The 22,525-nt window shown below is 35.8% G+C and overlaps 3 protein-coding genes across 5 annotated transcripts in view; all 3 read left to right on the forward strand.

Moving 5' to 3' along the window:
* Positions 1-804: 804 nt before the first annotated feature.
* Positions 805-4,357, forward strand: tor3a (torsin family 3, member A). The gene is made up of 6 exons (XM_056259574.1): positions 805-1,188; positions 1,536-1,658; positions 1,969-2,234; positions 2,718-2,893; positions 3,432-3,556; positions 3,848-4,357. The coding sequence occupies exons 1-6, from the start codon at positions 1,023-1,025 to the stop codon at positions 4,093-4,095; spliced, it is 1,104 nt and encodes a 367-aa protein (XP_056115549.1). The 5' UTR covers positions 805-1,022; the 3' UTR covers positions 4,096-4,357.
* Positions 4,358-9,308: 4,951 nt separating this feature from the next.
* calr (calreticulin) lies at positions 9,309-14,124 on the forward strand. Its single transcript, XM_056259576.1, has 9 exons — positions 9,309-9,587; positions 9,956-10,057; positions 11,383-11,586; positions 11,716-11,810; positions 11,900-12,109; positions 12,320-12,433; positions 13,370-13,513; positions 13,627-13,719; positions 13,832-14,124. Exons 1-9 carry the CDS (start codon positions 9,494-9,496, stop codon positions 14,045-14,047), a joined length of 1,272 nt encoding a protein of 423 aa, XP_056115551.1. The 5' UTR covers positions 9,309-9,493; the 3' UTR covers positions 14,048-14,124.
* Positions 14,125-16,134: 2,010 nt separating this feature from the next.
* Positions 16,135-22,525, forward strand: part of eps15 (epidermal growth factor receptor pathway substrate 15) — a 28,997-nt gene continuing 22,606 nt past the window's right edge. For 2 of the 3 annotated variants that reach the window (XR_008807832.1, XM_056259575.1), the window contains exons 1-5: positions 16,137-16,346; positions 20,858-20,899; positions 21,813-21,902; positions 22,281-22,328; positions 22,415-22,510. Coding sequence is in view for 1 of the 3 variants with exons in the window: in XM_056259575.1 (XP_056115550.1) it covers positions 16,320-16,346; positions 20,858-20,899; positions 21,813-21,902; positions 22,281-22,328; positions 22,415-22,510 (303 nt within the window). In the remaining 2 variants the exon portion in view is untranslated. Of the gene's footprint in view, positions 16,347-20,857; positions 20,900-21,812; positions 21,903-22,280; positions 22,329-22,414; positions 22,511-22,525 lie in introns of all 3 variants that reach the window. The other variant, XR_008807833.1, reaches the window with a different exon arrangement.

A 22,525-nucleotide genomic window follows, 5' to 3' on the forward strand; every position in this document is an offset into this window, starting at 1 on the left:
AGCAGCCTGCATTGGTGTTTTCTTCTGAATTGTTCCAGAGCTTCCGTTCTTGTGCTGTTGAAGTCATTTATCTCTTTTGATGTCGTTAAGTCTTATTTTTTGCCAAGTTTGTAAAGTGTCATTACTTCAATAAAGTGGTATTAAAACAATGCTCATTCATTTTTTTTTTAAATGCTTTAATTGTATGATCCATTTGTGGGTGGGTTGACCTTTCAGTATTGACCCTTTGAAAGACCTTTCAGGTATTTGGTAGTGCAATTTGAAACAGAATGGGGTTTCTACATTTAAGACCAATTCTCTTAAATATAAAGCTTCAAGCATTTGGAACTGATCTATTGGAGTTAATTACTTCTAAATGGGAAAGAAATTTAATAAGTCATTGTGACCGTATTGGTTAGCTGACAAGTCAATTACCTAAATGTTGAATTTGGCTTCATGTCAGGATTTGCCCATTGAAATAAGGCAACATAAAAATCCCAAAGCTTTTCTCCCTTTGTACTTAGCATTGACCCGTAGACAGACCTCTTTTTATACGTGACAGACATGGCAAACGTAGTATGGTCCATATTCAGCACATTTAATTTGGACCGCATGAAAAAAATATCCAGTTGTCGTAAACTGCTGCGATTGCTCCGGACTGCTCAGCGCTTAGAATTTGAACGGTTACCACGTGACAACGCCAACGTCCTACTTAAGTTAACTGAAATGACGCTTATTTTTAATATTTTAGTAGACGTAATTGTTTGATATTTAGTTTTTATTAGTCATTGGAGTGATCAAATGGGGAAAATACTTTTTTTTTACTGAGCCAAGCACCGCCCACTTTAACCATTTAACCCATTTCATTCCACCCGCTCATTCCACTATTACAATGAAGACCGTGACGTCTCGTTTCAGTTCTCGTCTCATTTCTTGTGTGGCCTGCCGTCAATGAGACCAATGTATATATAAATGGACTATACAGTTACATCTAATAGCTCAATGTTACAATCTTTGCAAGATCTATATTTCTGGCGGCACCGATGTTTTCAATCGTAATCTTGCTCTCACTCCTGGCTGTTTCGGCTAATGCCGATTTTTTTCAATTCGACAGCATTTCAAATGTTTCTACCTATTATTTCAATTACATCTATTGCAATATATGGGAAGGGGACTGCCAACCACACCAGGATGATGCGACACAACAAGGTAAAGCTATAGATTAATATAAAGATATATTTGATGTGTTATAAAGTAGGCTACAATATGTAACTTAATATAGATTTTGGATAACCAACGTTTTTTCGTGTATTTTGCTGCAATTGTTTTTCATAAATATGTTTAAATGTCCTATCTGTACTTAACAGAATAGTGTATTCATTATATATCATCATGCATGAATTTATTATTAATAAATAATGAATTATATTTTTATGCATTATAATAAAAATGCATTTTATGTTGTAGTATTCCTTTTCGGGTCTCGTTTTGATGGCAGTATTTGTAATGACTGTAATGTAACCCACTAAAGGCTTGTGTAACGCTCTTCTTTTAAGTGCCTACTGGCAACATTTGGTCAGGGTTTCCCCAGTACTACACTGGCATGCTGACTGCTTGGTACTGCAGCCTGGGTCAGTGCTGTGATTCAGGGGACTGTAGGATTACAAATAACATCACAGGTAGAGCCATCAATCTCGTGCAAGCATTATTTTATAGCAATATTACAATCGTATAACATATATATATATACATATATTTACATTATGATCATTTTAATTGTTGTTTTATAATTATTTTTATGAAGAAGTGATCTGGCAACCACAAATGAAAATACACTGGTCAAAACTCAAAACTGAGAACCCTTAACATTAAATTTGTGAACAATGGATAGAACTTTTTGTGCATAGAAAATTTGCTATATTATCTTGTTGAATACAAAGAAACATTTTCTCTTTTTTCCTTGACCTATGCATATGGATGTGTGTTCAGGATTGGAGAGAGATCTACAGGTGAATCTCCACGGGCAGCACCTGGCCCAGTCTGTGGTTCTGAAAGCCATTCAAGGATTCATCAAAAACCCTGAGTCCAACAAACCACTGACTCTGTCCTTTCACGGCTGGTCTGGGACAGGCAAGAACTTTGTGGCTCGGATAGTAGCGGACAACCTTTACCGGGATGGTATAAAGAGTGAATGTGTGCGTTTGTTCATTGCCCCATTCCACTTCCCTCACGCGAGATTGGTGGACGTGTACAAGGTGAGCAAAGTTTCAACGGTTGACATCCTCATGGCTGTCCAGGTCATTTGGTCTGATTCAGTAGTCCTTTGTTGATTTAGTCCACTTATTACAAACAAAGTTTTAGTCTTTGGTTACATTATAATCTTAAACATTAGTATAATGTTTGCTGTTTTTACTATAATTAATCTGCTTGGATATATTTAGTATTGAAAATAACTAGGTTCACGTAGGCAGGGGTCCAATACAATCAAATAATTTGGGCTTCTGGGAAACGTTTATTGGACCACTGCCATTAAAGCTGTGGTATGATTGTACTATTATGCAATTCAACCTTAATACACTTGGATAGTTCAGTTAGAAAACCTGATTCAGCAAACAGAGAAATTACATTGTGTACAATTGATTCTTTCCTGTCGAAATTTTGAAATTTGCACGTACGTGTCCGGGAATCCTGAACTTCACAGTCAGTGTTTGTATTTGTGTGGGTGTGTTTGCGACTAGGGCCAACTGAGAGAAGCCATTCGAGACATGGTTCTGCGGTGTCCACAGACTCTCTTTATCTTTGATGAGGCAGAAAAGCTTCATCCAGGACTCATCGACGCCATAAAGCCCTACATGGACCACTATGATAATGTGGATGGGGTCAGCTATAGGAGAGCCATATTTCTGTTCCTCAGGTTGGTGTGTTGGCTTCATACAGCCATTAGTTGTTCATGGAACTCATTTATCTTGCAGTTCTTAAGCATGGTTCTTCTAGGAATGTAGGCAACTGCCCACATAAATAACAATCATATGTTTACTTACACCTTTCAGAATCTGAAAAAATAAAATAAAAAAGATCCAATTAACATTTTTCCAGGTTCTGCAAGGTGTATGTATATGTATGATATACAGTAGTGGCCAAAAGTGATGTCTGGAGGGGATATTTGTTTTTAATAACCATAAAAGTTTGATTAAACCGTTGAAATATGAGGAAAATATTTTAAATATGAGGGAAGAACAAAACACTAAACTTGGTAAAAAGGTGTTGATCTGACATTTATTTTGCAAAAACTACAGCTACAGGTTTAATTATACTATGCAGAAAATGCATACAATGACTATAACATACATGTTTCTGCATGTTCATAATGAATTTGTTTTACAGCCTGACCAAACATTATGTCTGCACAATTTGTCTTGTGTTATTAATGTGTCCTTAATGTCATGCTTTAGCAATATAGGTGGTGCTGCCATCAATGAGGTGGCACTGGATTTCTGGCACTCGGGACAGAATAGGGAAGATATCGGCATGGAAGACTTGGAACATCTTTTGCGGGCTGAAGCCATGGAGGCAGAAGGTAGCTGGACACAGTCAAACACATCATAACAGAACATATATGGTTGTTTCATTTCCATATATTGTTATTTTTTCACTATTGTGTGAGATGGGGGTCACCATTTTTGTATTTGTTATATTTTTATTAGCTGGGCTGTTGGAAACTTTACATGGACAAATGTCTCAGAGATGATGCATATTTAAATTCATCCCCTTTTACAGCTATATACATGCAGATCTTTTCTTTAGCCTGAGATTTTCATTATATATGTTTTTATTTATTTTCATTATAACTGCTTTACACCTTTTACAGGAGGTTTTGCACAGAGCGAGCTGATGTCAGGCCATCTTATTGACTTCTTTGTACCATTCTTGCCGCTGGAGTACCGGCATGTGAAACTGTGTGCACATGATGCATATGCTGCACGTGGCCTTAAGCCGGATGAGGGAACGCTGGATGAAGTGGCCAAAGCCATGCTGTATGTTCCTAAGGAGGAGAAACTCTTCTCTGCACAGGGCTGCAAATCCATTCCTCAAAGGATCAATTTCTTTCTACCATAACAGAGCGATGCGTTACACAAAATCACAGATTATAGAAACAGAATATACTTGAATGAAGCAGAAATGACTGCTGATATCTGAAATGCAAATTATACAACCCTGACAATGCAGAAACAAAACACAGTTTCAACTCTATATTTTACACTCTGAGAGAAAGGACAGGAACAAAAGAAAAAAAGCTTGTTCATGACAAACCCTACTGTAATGTTATTTAAGAACGTTTTATGTACATCTATCTTAGCTACATCTCCCAGGCAAGCAACATTACTATGGCGTTATATATGTGCCTCATTCCTGAGCGAGTAATTGTAAGTTTTGAGCACAGAGAACTATATTTTGCAAACACATTGCATTATATTTTGAACAGAAATTAACAATCGCAAAAAAAAAAAAAGTTTGTTTGAGCAAAGAAAAAACGATTCAGTGCTCAATAAATGTATTTGCTATTATCCATATTAACGTGCAATAATAACCCCTCTCACGCAGTTTACTCAGGTGCTCTCTCACAAACTTATTCTCTGCGCTCCTGTCAAGTTCCTCTCTCTCTCTCTCAACCTCTTAATTCTGTGCGCGCTCAACTCTTGACACACACGCGCGCTCAACTCTTGACACACATGCGCGCTCAACTCTTGACACAGGCGCGCTCAACTCTTGACACACGCGCGCTCAACTCTTGACACACGCGCGCGCTCAACTCTTGACACACGCGCGCTCAACTCTTGACACACGCGCGCTCAACTCTTGACACACACGCGCGCTCAACTCTTGATACACACGCGCTCAACTCTTGACACACACGCGCGCTCAACTCTTGACACACATGCGCGCTCAACTCTTGACACAGGCGCGCTCAACTCTTGACACACGCGCGCTCAACTCTTGACACACGCGCGCGCTCAACTCTTGACACACGCGCGCTCAACTCTTGACACACGCGCGCTCAACTCTTGACACACACGCGCGCTCAACTTGGAACAGCGTTACAAGTGTGCCACAAAATCAACCAATCGGAAAATTAAAGGTCAATTGTGATTGGCTGTTGGTCTCCAATCACCACGCAGCACAAAGAAGAAGAAAAAAAAAATTATGGACAGATGTCTTCTCTAGTATGGAATGCCAAAGCTGACTTAATTAAAAATAAATAAATACATAAATAAATAAATAAATATACAAAGAAATGTAAAAAAAAAAAATACAAATAAATGAGTATTTATACTTTTATTTCCTTTTTTATGTATAATTGTATTTTTTTCACACATTTTTTATTTTTTATTTATACATTTATTTATTTCCACTTTTATTTATTTCCACTTTTATTTATTTCCACATTTATTTATTTATACATTTATATATTGTATTGTATTATATAAATTGATTTCCAGGGGCGATCAGCATCATATACTGCATGTCCAGTTCTTAATATTAATCGATAAACTACTCAGTTATTATAATAATAAGGCACTATGGCTGTTATCAGTAAAATAAAATTAACAAAAGTCATTAAGTCATTAAAAGTCAAAATCTTAATACAGAGGAGAATGTTTTTACACTGCAATTACAATTGCATAAAAGTCGTTATGAGATTAATGTTAAAAATAAAACATTTGAATATAGAAATATGAAATGATGGAATCAATTAAATTGTACGTTTAAATATGAAACTAAAACAGCCAGTAGGTGGCGGTAAGTCACTGTCTTAAACAAATGAGTCATATCATTAATTCAGACCGATTCATTCAAATACTGATTCATTCAGTTCGGGGAAAAAATTATAATAAAATTATCTCATACATGGGCTTTTTTACAGCATTTTTAAATGCTGACATTTTTTATTAATGTTGGTGCCACGTCGCCCCGCCATAATTTTGATACCTGAGCTGTACAGTTGAACATAACACGTGGTGTTTTTTCCCCGAAGTTCAGTATTTGAATGAATCGGTCTGAATTAATGATATGACTCACTCGTTTAAGACAGTGACTTAACGCCACCTACTGGCTGTTTTAGTTTCATATTTAAACATACAATTTAATTGATTCCATCATTTCATATTTCTATATTCAAATGTTTTATTTTTAACATTAATCTCATAACGACTTTTATGCAATTGTAATTGCAGTGTAAAAACATTCTCCTCTGTATTAAGATTTTGACTTTTAATGACTTAATGACTTTTGTTAATTTTATTTTACTGATAACAGCTATAGTGCCTTATTATTATAATAACTGAGTAGTTTATCGATTAATATTAAGAACTGAACATGCAGTATATGATGCTGATCGCCCCTGGAAATCAATTTATATAATACAATACAATATATAAATAAATAAATGTGGAAATAAATAAAAGTGGAAATAAATAAATGTATAAATAAAAAATAAAAAATGTGTGAAAAAAATACAATTATACATAAATAAGGAAATAAAAGTATAAATACTCATTTCTTTGTATTTTTTTTTTTACATTTCTTTGTATATTTATTTATGTATTTTTGCTTTTTTGCATTTCTTCGTATATTTATTTATTTATGTATTTATTTATTTTTAATTGAGTCAGCTTTGGCATTCCATACTAGAGAAGACATCTGTCCATATTTTTTTTTCTTCTTCTTTGTGCTGCGTGGTGATTGGAGACCAACAGCCAATCACAATTGACCTTTAATTTTCCGATTGGTTGATTTTGTGGCACACTTGTAACGCTGTTGCAAGTTGAGCGCGCGTGTGTGTCAAGAGTTGAGCGCGCGTGTGTCAAGAGTTGAGCGCGCGTGTGTCAAGAGTTGAGCGCGCGTGTGTGTCAAGAGTTGAGCGCGCGTGTGTGTCAAGAGTTGAGCGCGTGTGTATCAAGAGTTGAGCGCGCGTGTGTGTCAAGAGTTGAGCGCGCGTGTGTGTCAAGAGTTGAGCGCGGACAGAATTAAGAGGTTGAGAGAGAGAGAGAGGAACTTGACAGGAGCGCAGAGAATAAGTTTGTGAGAGAGCACCTGAGTAAACTGCGTGAGAGGGGTTATTATTGCACGTTAATATGGATAATAGCAAATACATTTATTGAGCACGGAATGTTTTTTTTTGCTCAAACGAATTTTTTTTTTTGCGATTGTTAATTTCTGTTCAAAATATAATGCAATGTGCTTGCAAAATATAGTTCTCTGTGCTCAAAACTTACAATTACTCGCTCAGGAATGAGGCACATATATAACGCCATACATTACATGTATTGATCTGAACTTAAGCAACTTAACCTCTTTGAAAAATTATTTATTTAATAATTATATAATATAACTATTTAAGTATAATAAATTATACTTATTTACAGTAATGCACTTACAATGGAAGGCTATTATTCAAGCAGGCAGAACCACAATGATTTTTAACATTTGGGAATTGCTCTTTTTTACTTCCGTAATATGTATTTCTGAGCTAAACAGGATATTGAATAGGAAAAAAAAGTAAAGTGGGAATTGATTGGATCTGCTGGGCTTTCCATGTAAGTATTATTGCCAAATGTATTTTAGTTTGTTTTCACAAACTGGAAGAGCATTTTAAGTGGTCATCATTTTCTGTGGTGATTGACTATGCCACTAAGAAGCTACATTTTTATTCAATCTGGAATGTTTCTTTAAAGTTGCTGTTTAATAACTTTGTACATTTTTGGCATATTTCAGTAATCATAGGCTGCATTAATGTCTTGAAATTACCACAAAAAAAGTGTGTAATACATTTAATGTATACTTTTTGTGTGTTGTGTATCTTAAGGTGTTGTGTGTTGTTTTTTTAATTGGAACTCAATTAATTGTCACTTGTGTTTTTTGTTTTGTTCATTGATGTTTCCATTTTGAACACATTCTGATGTGAAAATTATTTGAGTTGTTGGGGAAAAGATGAAGATATGCCACTGAAATGTATGTTGGTCGAAAAAAGAGCTAGCTTGACAAGCTTGACAAACATGAGATTGAAGAAAGCATTGCTTTACATTTGAGGCTTGATGTAATGCACTATCCCCCCCCCCCCCCCTCCCCTCACAGGCCTGTATGTATTTTTTTTTGTAGTTTGCCCATTTGTTAATTTGTAAATCAATTAACTTGATTTTATTTGCTGTTCTCAAGACAGTTGTCATGCTATAGTAACATGCATCTTTGGTCATTTCCTTAGCACACAGCCCTGATAATGTTACTGAAAGAACTAGATTTTATGTCACCAGCTAAAATTATAAACTTTTGTAAAGGTTTTGTCTACAAATAATATCAGGCAAGTGATACCAAAAAGGTGCCTATTGTCTGTTATTTTTGTTTGAGCACGCTTAAATTCTGCATTACCATTTCCCATTTATAACACCAGCAGAAAATTGTTAAATGCCCTTGTTACTGATATTCGAGGTGGGGAAAAAAAGAACGAAATAAAAGTTACATGTGCCAAGCTCTCAAAACTCTTGAAATTATTTCTATATAGATTTTGCAAACAACTAAATCACTTGCTTGGTTTAATAAAAAACTAAAACTAAAAATCCATTACAGTAACCTTTTTCTTCTTATGAGCATATTTCTATGGGGTTTAGGTGTAAGCCTGAGGGTTCAATCTTTTTAATGAACGGGCTGAACCTGAGTCAGAGACTGTAAAAAGGTCAGAACTAATTCTGAAACAACTAGTGCTATTTACGAATCGATCGTAAGATTCGTTCATGATTCGAGTTAATCAAGAGCAATTTTCGAGTAAACAATTCATTCATAGAACCAAGCACCGTCTCTTTAATAGCAGAAATAAAGCTACTGGAAATATTCAGTAATAATCACATCTTGATTCTATGACAGTTTCATCAACATATACGACACAGACTTGGTTAACTTAACATTTTATTAAAACGTGCAAAAACAGGGTAACGCCTAACACTTAACGGCGTATAACTGGTTTTCAAATCTGCACAACACTAATATGTACCTGTATGGCTTAATTGGAAGATTTTAGATCTTGTAAAATACAACTGCTTAAAGTCAAGGACGTAAGAAAAAACGTAAGCAAGCACTGACTAAATCCGTTTGCTAAACTGGTTCATTGAACCGATTCGCTGAAACGAGTCTTTCCAATTCCCATTACTAGTGTCTGCCAAACGCGTGGTCAGCTGGCATTGGCCAGAAAGGACGTTCCACGGCTTTCCGCAAATTATCTGATTGGCTGACCGGTGTGACGCTATCGTCTTCACCCGCCGTCCAATCAGAGCCAGCCATCTGTTCTCAGTCTAGAGGCGAGACTGTGCGAATGATAGCAGCAGCAGCGCACAGTGATTCTGCAGGCATGTAAAGATCCAAACAGAGCTCATAATATACAAGCCTAATATTTCTTTTTAAAATACATTTTCTTTATATTTTACTATTCCACCCCTCCTAAACGGGTAATATATTTTACTGCAAAATGACAACGTTATCCCTACTGTTTATGGCCGTGTCCATCGCTTTGATAGCTGCAGAATCATCTGTTTATTTCCGAGAGCAATTTGAAGACGGAGGTGAGTTTGAAAAAATTGTGTTTTGATGCTTTTTGTCTATTATTTATGCTCTCTGTGGCTTTCGAGCATGTGATGGATTCACCAGACTTAAAATTCTATATGGTGGAGTCACCATATGCTATTGCAATGGCTTGGCAACAATGGTGGGTTGTATTCATTAAATTATAACATCAACAATAATAGCAATAGTTTAAAATCTTAAAGTATTGGTTTAAATAGGTTATCTTATAACAAATAGTCAAGGCAGCAAGTGTGAATGACGGTCGGTTGAGCATACGTCCTTGATTTAATCTGATTTTACTCATAATTATGCATATGCATGCTGATAATGGTTTTAATTTCATATTCATATTCATGTCACATTTCAGACACCTGGAGGAGCCGATGGATGGAATCCAAGCATAAATCCGACTACGGCCAGTTTGTGCTCTCTGCAGGCAAATTTTATGGCGATGCCGAGAAAGATAAGGGTGAGTGATGCTTTACAGGGATGAGGTAATTGACACTGCTTTGCTTGAATTTGTGGTTTCCTCATTATTTTACGCACTAAATAATACGCGGGGGGAGGGGCTACGGTATGTGAGGTAATGCCCTCTGCTCTACTGAGCTGCAGACAGGTCACACCATCTGATATTTACTGTTTCAAAACATTACAAAGCCACGTGTAGTAGGGCCAGTTGCCCTGCCACAGATTAAATCTTGTCCAATTTGTATAGCCAACTTCCTGCTTTGCTGAAATTGAGGAATGTGTACCTTGTCACAAGATTCATCAAGCATTTAAAGACCACATGAAATCAAAATGAGAGTTTTGGTTCATGTTTGTTCGCATTGGAGGCCATTCTAGTGTACTCCTAAACATTGACATAATTGACACTAAGCAGATATTTCACATTTAAAATATGAAAAATATTGATGACTCATCTCGCACTACACAGTACTTGTCCTTCTCTTTAATACCACCTACAGCCAAGAAGGTCTATAATACCTGAAAAAGCAGGAATACCTCAACACAGGAAAGAAACTGTCCTCCCCAGTTGGGCTGCAACAACTTGTCAATAAAATCGCTAATGAAAATAATCGACGACGAATTTGATTATCGATTAATTGCATCTGCGGACTGTGCATAGAGCGCAGTAGAATGAGCACAATAATTCTCACTAAAATATGCATTTTTCTTCTTGTTAGATATTAAATGTTACATGTAGAATTTTGTAGAAATGTAGAAAAAAAGAAGAAAAAAAATAATTTTAAACCTACAAGAAATTGTTTTTTTATGAAAGCAGTTAACAGTAAAGAGAATATCATAATGGAGTAAAAATGTAGTATGTTCAGATGATTGAATGCGTGTTCCTCGAGTCATGCCAGTTAACTTTAATCATTTGTTTTTCTTTATTGTCATTTTTAATTTACTGATTTTAACTTCTACTTTCAACTGGTAAGCAATCAATTTACATTTTAGCCCATTTTTGCACAAAATGTTTAATTGCACATAGTACATGGATACATTCACTATATTTGTTTTCATTGCATTTGAATTGCACATTGTTTGGAGGACAGCATTGGACAGAATGTGGAATAACAATTCTGTAAATAATGTAGTAAAGTTATTTTATTTTTAAATATTTTTTAGATTTTTAATCTGATTAACTGAAGAAATAATCGACAGATTAATTATCAAAATAAACATTAGTTGCATCCCTACAGTATTTGTCAGATGATTTCAAGGGGGATTTTAATAACTGAAAAGTTTGAGTTATGGTTGCTGTTACTCAGGTATCATATTGTGAACTTTCAGGTCTTCAGACCAGTCAGGATGCTCATTTCTACGCGGTTTCATCCCGCTTTCCTGATTTCAACAACAAGGATCAGCCCCTCGTGATCCAGTTCACTGTAAAACATGAACAGAGCATTGACTGTGGTGGAGGCTACATCAAACTTTTCCCATCAGACCTCAAACAGGAAGATATGCATGGAGATTCCACCTATAATATCATGTTTGGTGAGTATTTCATTAATCAGTCTCTATTGATGAGCATCTTAAATCTGATGTGAAATCAGACCAGTCATCAAAACATTCTGTGCATTTGGACGCACAAGATGATTTAACGTACACATTTATCTATTCTAGGTCCTGACATCTGTGGCCCTGGCACCAAGAAAGTACATGTAATCTTCAATTACAAAGGCAAAAATCATTTGATCAACAAAGACATTAGATGCAAGGTAATCCTTTTGTTAATTTATTTTTTTGTCTCATAATGCACCATGGCACCACTCCTACTAGCTCATATACCATGTATTTTGTCATCCAGGATGATGAATACACCCACCTGTATACGCTTATTGTCAATCCTGACAACACTTATGAAGTCAAGATTGATAATAAGAAGGTAGAGTCTGGATCTCTGGAAGAAGACTGGGACGTCCTGCCCCCCAAAAAGATCAAGGATCCTGAAGCGAAAAGGCCTGAGGACTGGGACGAGAGAGAGAAGATCGATGACCCTGATGACAAGAAACCAGAGGTAAGGACTTGGTGTTTGTCAAGAAACCAAACAGATCTTGCTTGTCGCAAAACAGATTAACTGCTTATATAAGCCACTGGTTGGGATAAATATGCACAGATCACCAAGTAAATCATTGCAACAACAGCTGTTCTGATATACAGTATTAAGTTATATGTTCCTTGCTAATATGTTCCAGCTTTGTGAAACATTGTCTGTGTGTTTCTGTAGGACTGGGACAAAGCCGAGAACATCCCTGATCCTGATGCCAAGAAGCCTGATGACTGGGATGATGAGATGGATGGGGAGTGGGAGCCGCCCATGGTTACCAATCCTGAATATAAGGTACTGACGTTTCTTTAATTATGCCTCCCTTAAAATACTTTGTCACCAGGTAACGGAAGTAGCGACAGATCTTTTCTTCCATATTGTGATGTACTGTATATTCGAGTGAAATTGTTTTTGGAAAAAAAAATAATAATAATGTAGGACTGAGTCTTGGTTCTATTGCTTGGATGAATGCAGAAATTAATGAAAGCTTGTTTCCGCCACAGAATTAAAAAAAATTAATAATAATTTTCTCACAATGGCAAATATATATCTTGCACCTCTACCTTTATAACTCGTAATTGCTAGTTTATACCTCAAAATTTGGACTTTATAACTTGCAATCTTAAGTTCATATCTCGCAATTCTGACTTTTTCTAAGAATGGCGACTTGGGAATTTCGAATTGTCCACACAATTTGAACTTTTTTTTCTTGCCATTGTGAGTTTTATATCTCACAATTCTGACTTTAAAACTCGCTGCTGTGAATTTATATCACAATTCTGAGGGAATTGTGAAAAAATGTCAGAATTTTGAGATCAACTGAATTTTGAGATTCACAATGGTCACAATTACTATTTATTTATTTTAATTTCCGGCAGAAACGAGCCTCCATAGATCTGAATGTGAGCTTGAGGTTGATTGTAAGAAAGGGTCGGGATTTATGTGGGCAAAATTATTGGAAATGTCCAGAATATGTCAGAAGAACTACAATTAAAAAAATTATAATTTTAAATGACAAGATCTTTTTTTTTTTTTTAATGAAACGCATACATGGATAATTAATTCAGAATAAGATCAATAGCCTATAGAAAATAGGGTGAATTTCTGCTTCAACCTGACTTAAATATTGAACAAAAATGCAGATAATACCTAAAAACACGGCTTTGTCACAGTGAATACTGGGTCTGTTTGCTGTTTTATTTTCGAAATTGAGTTTTTAATCTTTTCCAGGGTGAGTGGAAACCCCACCAGATTGACAATCCTGCTTACAAGGGGAAATGGGTGCACCCTGAAATTGATAATCCGGAGTACACTGCTGACAGCGAAATCTATAAATACGATAGCATCGGAGTGATCGGACTGGACTTGTGGCAGGTACATTAGCAGTTTTCTTACTTTGGGTCCCAAAGACAATTCAAGTTTTCAGATATTTAATAACTGTCTATTGATGTGCTTTAAACCAATTTCCTTGTATTTTATTTTATTAGGTTAAGTCTGGCACAATTTTTGACAACTTTCTCATTACAAATGACCCCAAACTGGCAGAAGAGGTTGGCGATGAGACTTGGGGTGCCACAAAGGTACGCTGCTTTGATTATTATTGCTCCCTATTAAATTATTTTCCACTTAATTGTTTGTCGTTTTTGATAGTAATTTCTCATGTTTATGTTTTGTTGTTTTTGTTCCTCTCAGGATGCTGAGAAGAAAATGAAAGAAAGTCAAGAAGAGGAAGACAGAAAGAAGCGTGAGGAAGAGGAAAATACAAGAAAGGAGGAGGTGAAGGATGAAGGGGAAGATGAAGATAAGGAAGAGGAGGAGGAGGAGGAAGAAGAAGAGGATGAAGAGGAGGAGGAGGAAGAGGAGGAGGAGGAAGAGGAAACAGACTCTAAACTCAAAGACGAGTTGTAGATTTCAACAGGAACTTGTGAAGAAATGTCCCATGACTAATGGGGTACAATACAGAGAACTGGACTAATGCTGGACATTCCTTTTTGTTGTGTGTCGGATGAATCTGGCAAGATTGTTTTGTCCCTTTCCACTACTACAAACCTATTTATAGATTACATTTTTGCATAATTTTCATTTGCGTGATGTCAAGCAAAGTCCCAAGCGTTTTCAGTCAGGGAGAGTTGAAGGGAACCAATATGAAAATCTTTGTCTGTAGTGTGAGATATGATCCATAATTCAATGCTCATATGTCAGAATATCCTAAGAAATTCTGTAACATGAAACTTGAATCATAACAGTCATCAGCTGGTAGCTACAATTCTCAGAAACTAGTATGATTACCTCAAAGAACATTTACTATATTTCATTGATAATGTGGAGCAATTTTTAGGTACCGTTGCCATCATTTTGTTCTCATTTCACTTCTGTTAAAGAATATGGCAAGTTGTTTCTCATCTACAGCATTTTGGCTTGACACATTTTTACGCGCGCGCGCGTGTGTGTGTGTGTGTGTGTGTGTGTGTGTGTGTGTGTGTGTGTGTGTGTGTGTGTGTTTTGGGTTTGGGAGAGAGTCCTCACTTTATTGCATGTTTCATCTTAACCCAAACCTCAAATTCATAACCATGTACTTGCTCTCAATATCAATCTATTAGAGATCAGGTTCTTGGTTGTATACTTTCCTGAACACACAGTGGATCTCACAAAGCTGATATGGTTTTGATCTGGCCCTGGTCAGCAAGCAAACTTTTATACCGAATTATACATGTTTGGCCGAAAGTATGGCGAAAGCGAATCAAGGTTAACAATGGTTTCTCTCAGTTGCTGTCAATTGTTTGCTTGGGTTCAACTGAGTTGCTGAATGATTTATTTGAGCAAATGTGGTAATAAGGGCCTGGCTGAACCTGCGGAGTAAGGAAAATTAAAAAGTGTGTAAGATTTCAAGGGTGTTGCAAGGTAAGTCTTCTATTATTCTAGAAACACTTCTCCAACAGATTTCACAGCCATTGTGAATATTGCACTGCTGTACTGCTTCAATCATACTTCTCCCAGCAAAATGGATTGTGACCTTTTTTTTAAAGATATATTTTGTACTTTTTGTGTTTGAAGGATGTACCTTGACATATTGAGAAGAAAAGCTCTGGTATGACAGTTGTTGTCCAATAATAAAACTACAAAAAGAGTAACATACTCAAGTGTCTTCTTGACTAGTTGAGAACATTAAATAAATTCCATTTCTTCAGCACTATTTTCACTAAAGTGGCAACTCCATTTCAGGGGTTTCCAAATTTTTTTTTTTTTTCACTTATTTGTAAAATAATGAAGTGTATTACATTTAATAAAATACATTCACTTTTTAGAATATCGGTTGGAGGTTTATAAGTAAAATAATGTCTGTGGTTAAAAGTACTTCTATGTTTTGTACATTACGTTCATGCTTCATGAATATTGAATCTGTTGTGTGATTCGTCAAGTATGGAGGACTATGAGTGGAGGAATATGTTATCAATTTAATAATTCAAACATTAAAATGTAAATAAATCACTTTTAAATTCACAAATTAGCAGACAAATTTAAAACTATTTAATGTATGTTTTAAAATGTAGTTAAATAAAAATGGAAAAAGAAATGGACATAATAAAAAATGTTTATTTAATGCATGTTTTAAAATTCAACAGCACAAGTCTCTACAAGTTAACCACAGACTTTATTTTATTTTACTCACAAAAACTCCATTATGAAAATCTTGAGGTTGAGATCTTTTAGCACTACAAACTGAACAGCTCGTATTAGCTTATATCGCCTCCTCATCCACTGAGAAGTCCCGCACCAGGTTTTGGTGCTCTGATCCACCGAGGACTCCAGTCCAGTGTCTGGTGGTTTTGCAATGCAGAGGCATGGGTGGAGCATGAAGTCCAGCTCCCCCTCTCTGGGTGTAATTTGGGCATAATAGGTATAGCTAGAAGGTCCAACCACACCCTAACCATATCCCTCCACCCATTAGACCCACAGAGGTGGAGCTGGACATCATTTGGCTGTACAGTGAGCACCAGTGACCAGAGAACTTGGAGGAGCCATCAACCGTGACCCATCGACTACAGATCCAGTGAATAATCCAGCGCCGGGTTTTATTTAGCCTCGATCCACAGAGCAATCCAGCACCAGGTTTTGTAGCATCCCTATATTGCCCATTGCCTATCGAAACGCAGGATGAACTAGTGGGAACTGAAACACTATGGCTGCCAGTCTCTCCCTGACTCAGGTAACCTCCCTTTCTACACAAATATAAGACTCTCCAAATCACTTTCCAGCTGGTTTCACACGCCTTTCAGATCCGTTGAGCTTTATATTTGCGCTTTAGGGCGAAAACCGATCACACCCTGTTGTCTGGTCGCAGCTATTTAAAGTTGTTTTCAGCCATTTGCTTTAGGAGAGAAAAAGTTTCAGTGTGATCTTTTAGGGACTTGCGTAAGGGCGTAGCTTAGTGTGTCAGTGTTGAACTAGGGTGGATAAAACTTTATTTATTTTTCCAGCTTTTGCATGTCTTAAGATGATCTAAAGTGACTGTGTAATTCTTTAAAGAACAGCTTGTATTTTTACACGCCTCGGCTATGAATGTTTGAAAAAGTGCTTGTAAAATGTGTCTTTGCCTATACGAAAAATTAGAGATGCTGCAGTGATGATTACTACTTCGATTTATGGCACTAACTTTTAAGTTAAAATATTAAGGGCATCTTTCGCTGATATCTGACATCGGTATTTTTGAATTAAATGTGTGTTTTAGTACACTAAACCATGTAGGCTATTTCTAGTGGCATCGCAAAGCAGCAGGAAGTTTTGCTACACTGCTCACTTAACGTTAGCTCACTTTTACTCTCTTCATCCATTAATATATAGGAACTAAGTTAGGCGTTATCTCATGCAAATATGGTGTGTACTACCCTATTTCAGTCATAGCGTGTACTTTTCCCTTTTATGTATTTATTTATTCTACCCATAACAACTTTTTTTCCTCTTGGCTACAGTCTGGAAACTAATTAGCCAGCTAGCTAAAGCATATTTGACACTCGCTAGCTGGCTAAACAGACTATTAGCCTTCAAAAAGTTGTATGCTTTAGTCGATTAAAATCAGCCTTAATAACATCTTAAATAGTCTAAAATCTCAATCCAGTTAAGTATGAACTTATTTCTGATGTGGTCTTAGCATGTTATTATGAGCAAATATTAATGAAATAGTTTAAGTGAGTAGTGACACTCATGCAGATGTTCAAGAAAAGAAAAGGGGGATCTGTCAGCATATGCATTACATGCATGGACTCACTTAACTGTTTTAATAGTCCAGAGGGATTCATTTCATGCATTGATTAGATTGATGGTCTGAAATGTTCCTCACTTTGCATGATGTCTTTTTTTATTGCTTTAAGAATAACACTGTTCTCTAATGGCAGGGGTGGTTGAATAGTTGACCACATTCAGCTGATAGTATGCTCTGTTTTAAAAGCAAGGCACACATGCATGAAATATGCATTGCGTTATTACCTCTTTAGGCAGAGGAAGAGACACGTCTGACATATATTCGTTCTGGATTTCTGTTAGGGGTGGGTGATATGACCAAATTCTTATTTCACCGTATGAGTAATTTTGTTTCACGATAAATATATATATATATATATATATATATATATATATATATATATATATATATATATATATATATATATATATATATATCACGATATAGTTATTTTGTGTGGGGTTTTTTGTTGCTCATTTCTGTTATTATAAATAAGAAAAAAGAAGCACGTTACAAACAATAGGACAAATACAATAGAACAAAAATATTAATTGGAACAAATTAAGTTTTTCAGGTACAATAGGTTTATTTAACATGTAGTTAGAATTAGTACAGAAATGTAATAATCAAATGTAAAAAATAAAATATTGCATAGTCTTCATTGTATGAATTAAATATAAATGTATTCTCAATGAAGCTAAAAAAAATGTTATTCAGTAAGAGCAGCAAGTTATTTTCTCTTTTGTTTGATTCACATTAAAGGCGTAGTTCAATTTCAAATGAAAATTAATTAACCCATGATTTACTCACCCGCCTCAAACCATCCTAGTTGTATATGACTTTCTTCTTTCAGACGAATACAATCGGAGTTATATTAAATATCCTGTCTCTTCCAAGTTTTATAATGGCAGTGGATTGCAACCAACAGATTGAAGCTCAAAAACATGCATCCATCCATCGTAAACGAGTGGGTTAGTAAAAGGCCTTCTAAAGCAAAACGATGAGTTTATAGTTTTAAATATTAATATTTTACTTACACAAAGTAAAATAACTAGCCTCTGGCCAAACGAACATACGGATTCCGCTTAAATGTAAAGCACAACTTATGCGAGTAATGCGACGTACCGCTGATATTTACGCTACGCCATGACGCACTACGCTACTTCCGACCTCATAAATTGGCCGTTTGGCCTGAAGCTAGAATTGTACTTTGTAACGTGCTAAAAATGAATATTTTTCTTACACAAACTCATCGTTTTGCTTTAGAAGGCCTTTATTAACCCAACGGAGCAGTTTGGAGTTTGTTTACGACGGATGGATGCACTTTTTTGAGCTTCAATCTGTTGGTTGCAATCCACTGCCATTATAAAACTTGGAAGAGACAGGATATTTTTTAATATAACTCCGATTGTATTCGTCTGAAAGAAGAAAGTCATACACCTAGGATGGCATAAGGGTGAGTAAATCATGGGCTAATTTTCATTTTAATGTGAACTAATCATTTAATGACCAAATGCGCAGATCCATTATATTGATACACCTCCGGTTTACACCCAACTGTTTACTTTCATTTGAGACATAACTGTTTACACGAATTAGAATACTCCACATGATGGCCATTTTGACAAATTGCGCTTGAATGGTCGATTACACACGCACTTAAGACGTGAAAGAGAACTGGATTCACAAACGCCTTCTTAGAGAGGCAGCTATATTGATATAAATATCTATAGCATATAATATATATAAATTTACATACCACGATATATATATACGATATAGCAAAATCTCTAAAGATCCATACCGTGGTTACGATATATATCATACCGCCCAGCTCTACTTTCTATGAAGCCAAGGGCATAGGTTTAGTTTGGGACATATTGAAACGGAGGCAGGAGACAAGCATGATGATATCATTTTTTAAAAGAATCCAGTGAGTCATAGAACCTTGATCATATTGTTGTCAAAATTACACCAAAATGTTGGTTTTAAGAAAATGTAATTTTGTATATCTTTCTCTGCCTAACCGTAATATGACATCTGATGTGATCTGGTTTCTGATATCTGAGACTATTTCACTCTGACTTTTGCTGTAAAGAAGGTATTATCCATCTCTCTAGTCTGTCAATGTCTGGTATCCACACAATATTTGTGTAAATAAAATGCTACATTAGTGCAGCCTTAAACCTGTCATTGTCACGACAGAATATATATATATAGTTTTTTTTTATTTCTTCATTTTTTTTTTTACAATTACATAAAATTGTATAAAAATAATCAAAATTCCATCAATCAATTAGTGTTTAATCATTTTATAAATTTTACCACATTATTTCTGCAATTGTAATTTGTGTAAATCTATGTGTGCAGCATTAAACGGTCTGTAAATGCACTTTCTGTGGTATTTTTATGTAGCTTCTCTGCCGACTTTGCATGAGAATAGGATTCCAAGATAGTTTTGTCGATTTAGTAGATGATATTTTTTTCATTGTATGTTTCACTATGGTTTACTAAGACTTCGCTCTGTAGGAGCGTGGTAATTGTAAGAGGAACATGCCAGAATAAGTCTCAGGAAATGAGTTGGAATCGCAACAGCCTGAAAGGCCAAAATGGTTTGATTTTTTTTTTTTTTTTTTTTTAAGAAGCGTTACAAAAACTCCTACTCCTTTCTCAGCGGGACAAGGAAATGTTTGGTGGCACTTTGCTGAATATTGTGTGCCAGCATCGCATTAGCATGCACCAGTAACCACCTGATGGGAGACAGACAGAGCTGTTGAACTACAACCAAAAAGCAGTTGGGATCTGGCAGAACTTCACCTAGCATGACCAGAAAAGCAAGTTGATGCTTATGCATCATGATGATGCAGATGTCCGATATTTAAGATCACATGACCCTCCAATAGCATTTGACTGGCAGAGGGGTTGACATTTACTAAAAACACAATTTAAACAATCATGATTTGGACTCTATAATACGTCTCATTTCACTTGATCCGTCCATATGGTATAAATTAGCCTTTTGGCCGTGACTAAACCTAATGTCGATGGTTTGGCTTGCGGACAGCTGCACAAATGTGTGTTACTCTGCTCGACTATTGTGAATCCCAACTCAACAAAAGCTCAGTGTTGTGTTGTGAATGGTAGGAGACTTAAGAAAGCCACAGTTAATATGTGAATGGGTGTTTAATCCACATCTTTATATATGGCTAAGGTGTGTGAGTACTACTAAAGTCATTGTGAGATCGTTTGCTTTCACATTGCCATTCAATAAATGTTCACCTGGTTGCCAGATGGTTTTAACATTTTCTTTTTCAGAGGTCTGAATGCATCAATGCTGCCAAGAAAGACAACAGTTTAGAAGAATGTGCTCTCTAATTGGCTTATTTATATATTGATTAAAGGTTTTATCAGTTTAACCTGTTTTAGAGAGATTAAACAATGGAATGACTTTAACTAGATTTTGTTTTATTTGGTTGCAGCTTTCAAGTGGGAATCCTGTCTATGAGAAATACTATCGACAGGTAAGCGTTTAATCAGCTTTTTCTGTTATGTCTCACTTTGGCAAATATAGAGCAAAAGAAAGAAAAACCTCACCGCATTGTCAGTTTGAGCTAAAAGCACTCTGAGCCTCTGCCTCCCGTAAGTGTCGTTCTCTCAGTAAAAGGATTCCGCTATGAATTAGTGATGAATTTTTTGCAAACAGGACAGGGTGAGTGAAGCAGCCTGTTTGAACTAGCATATGGTTTAAACATCTTGCTGCTGGTTTCCTATTTGAGTGAATATCTTCAGTTCTGTTTTTTGGATTGTGTTTGAATGATTCGGCCATCAGTTCTAGAATATTTATTGAAAAATACACTACCGGTCAAAAGTTTGAGTCTGTAAGAATTTTTCATTTTTTTAAAGAAATTAATACTTTTATTCAGTAAGAATGCATTAAATTGATCCAAACAAGTAACAGTAAAGACATTTAGCCTATATTATTACAGAAGATTTCTATTTCAAATAGATGCTGTTATTTTGAACTTTCTGTTCCTCAAAGAATCCTGAAAAAAATAAAGCAGTAGAACTGTTTTCCACATAGATAATATTAAGAAATGTTTGTTGAGCAGCAAATTTTCTGGAGGATCATGTGACACTAAAGACTGGACTAATGATGCTGAAAATCCAGCTTTGCTATCACAAGAATAAGATAGAGTAGTCAACATTTGAAGTGGATCAAAACCTTTCATGAACTTTTTTGATTTACTTTAAATGTTGACTTTAGAATAGAAACCAGTTATGCTTAATTGTAATAATATTTCACAATATTACTTTTTCATTGTGTTTGATCAAATAAATGCAGCCTTTGTGAGCTAAAGAGATTCCTTTCAAAAACATTAACAATCCTTACAGACCCCAAACTTTAAATATTTGTTATCCTTTATTCCACCACAGGTTGATCCGTCCGGCAGTGGGTGTGTAGGAGCTAGTGATGCGGCTTTATTCTTAAAGAGATCTGGCCTTGCAGACCTGGTCCTTGGCAAGGTAACGTCAATAAGCAATAGCATGCTTCCAATATAGCAGTGTGGGAAATGAATTGATTGACAAGTGCTGGAAACATCAAGATGACTGAAATAGAAAAAGATAGATGGTGTAATTTACTTACCGGTACCTTCTTAATATCACTATATTGATTTTCTGCTATTTGTTGTGTTACTACTTTTTGCATTACATTAATTTGCAAAAACATTTTTAGAAATACTTTCTACTGGAACTTTCTTCCTTGAAACTACTTGAACATTTACAACTTTCTGTTCTATAGAACAGGTTGTTATGCACATGCAATATTGTGTCATGCAGTGTTTTACTTAAAGCACTAAATGACTGATTACTGATTCGACTTGCTGCTAATTTGTTCCACAGATATGGGACTTAGCAGATTCCGAACGCAAAGGCTCGCTAAACAAGCAGGTATTTTCAAACATTATGGTTCATTATTTGAAAAATAGTTTGAGCTATACACTCTCAACTGTATTTGTCTGTTTGTTGCTTCTCAGCAATTTTTTGTAGCCCTCCGTTTGGTGGCGTGTGCTCAGAATGGACTTGAAGTGTCTCTTAAGAGCCTAAATACTGCTGTCCCTCCCCCAAAGTTTGTAAGTTAGATCTTA

This window comes from Rhinichthys klamathensis, unplaced genomic scaffold (genome assembly GCF_029890125.1).
Source record: "Rhinichthys klamathensis goyatoka isolate OS25496 unplaced genomic scaffold, OSU_Roscu_1.1 h1tg000169l_1, whole genome shotgun sequence".
Classification (NCBI taxonomy): domain Eukaryota; kingdom Metazoa; phylum Chordata; class Actinopteri; order Cypriniformes; family Leuciscidae; genus Rhinichthys; species Rhinichthys klamathensis.

Excerpts from the sequence above, each read along its gene's own strand:
- tor3a (XM_056259574.1), top strand. The coding sequence starts at position 1,023 with ATGTTTTCAATCGTAATCTTGCTCTCACTCCTGGCTGTTTCGGCTAAT. Across the intron at positions 1,189-1,535 it reads GGATGATGCGACACAACAAG|TGCCTACTGGCAACATTTGG; the intron begins GTAAAGCTATAG and ends TCTTCTTTTAAG. Across the intron at positions 2,894-3,431 it reads GCCATATTTCTGTTCCTCAG|CAATATAGGTGGTGCTGCCA; the intron begins GTTGGTGTGTTG and ends GTCATGCTTTAG.
- calr (XM_056259576.1), top strand. The coding sequence starts at position 9,494 with ATGACAACGTTATCCCTACTGTTTATGGCCGTGTCCATCGCTTTGATA. Across the intron at positions 10,058-11,382 it reads CGATGCCGAGAAAGATAAGG|GTCTTCAGACCAGTCAGGAT; the intron begins GTGAGTGATGCT and ends GTGAACTTTCAG. Across the intron at positions 13,514-13,626 it reads TCGGACTGGACTTGTGGCAG|GTTAAGTCTGGCACAATTTT; the intron begins GTACATTAGCAG and ends TTATTTTATTAG.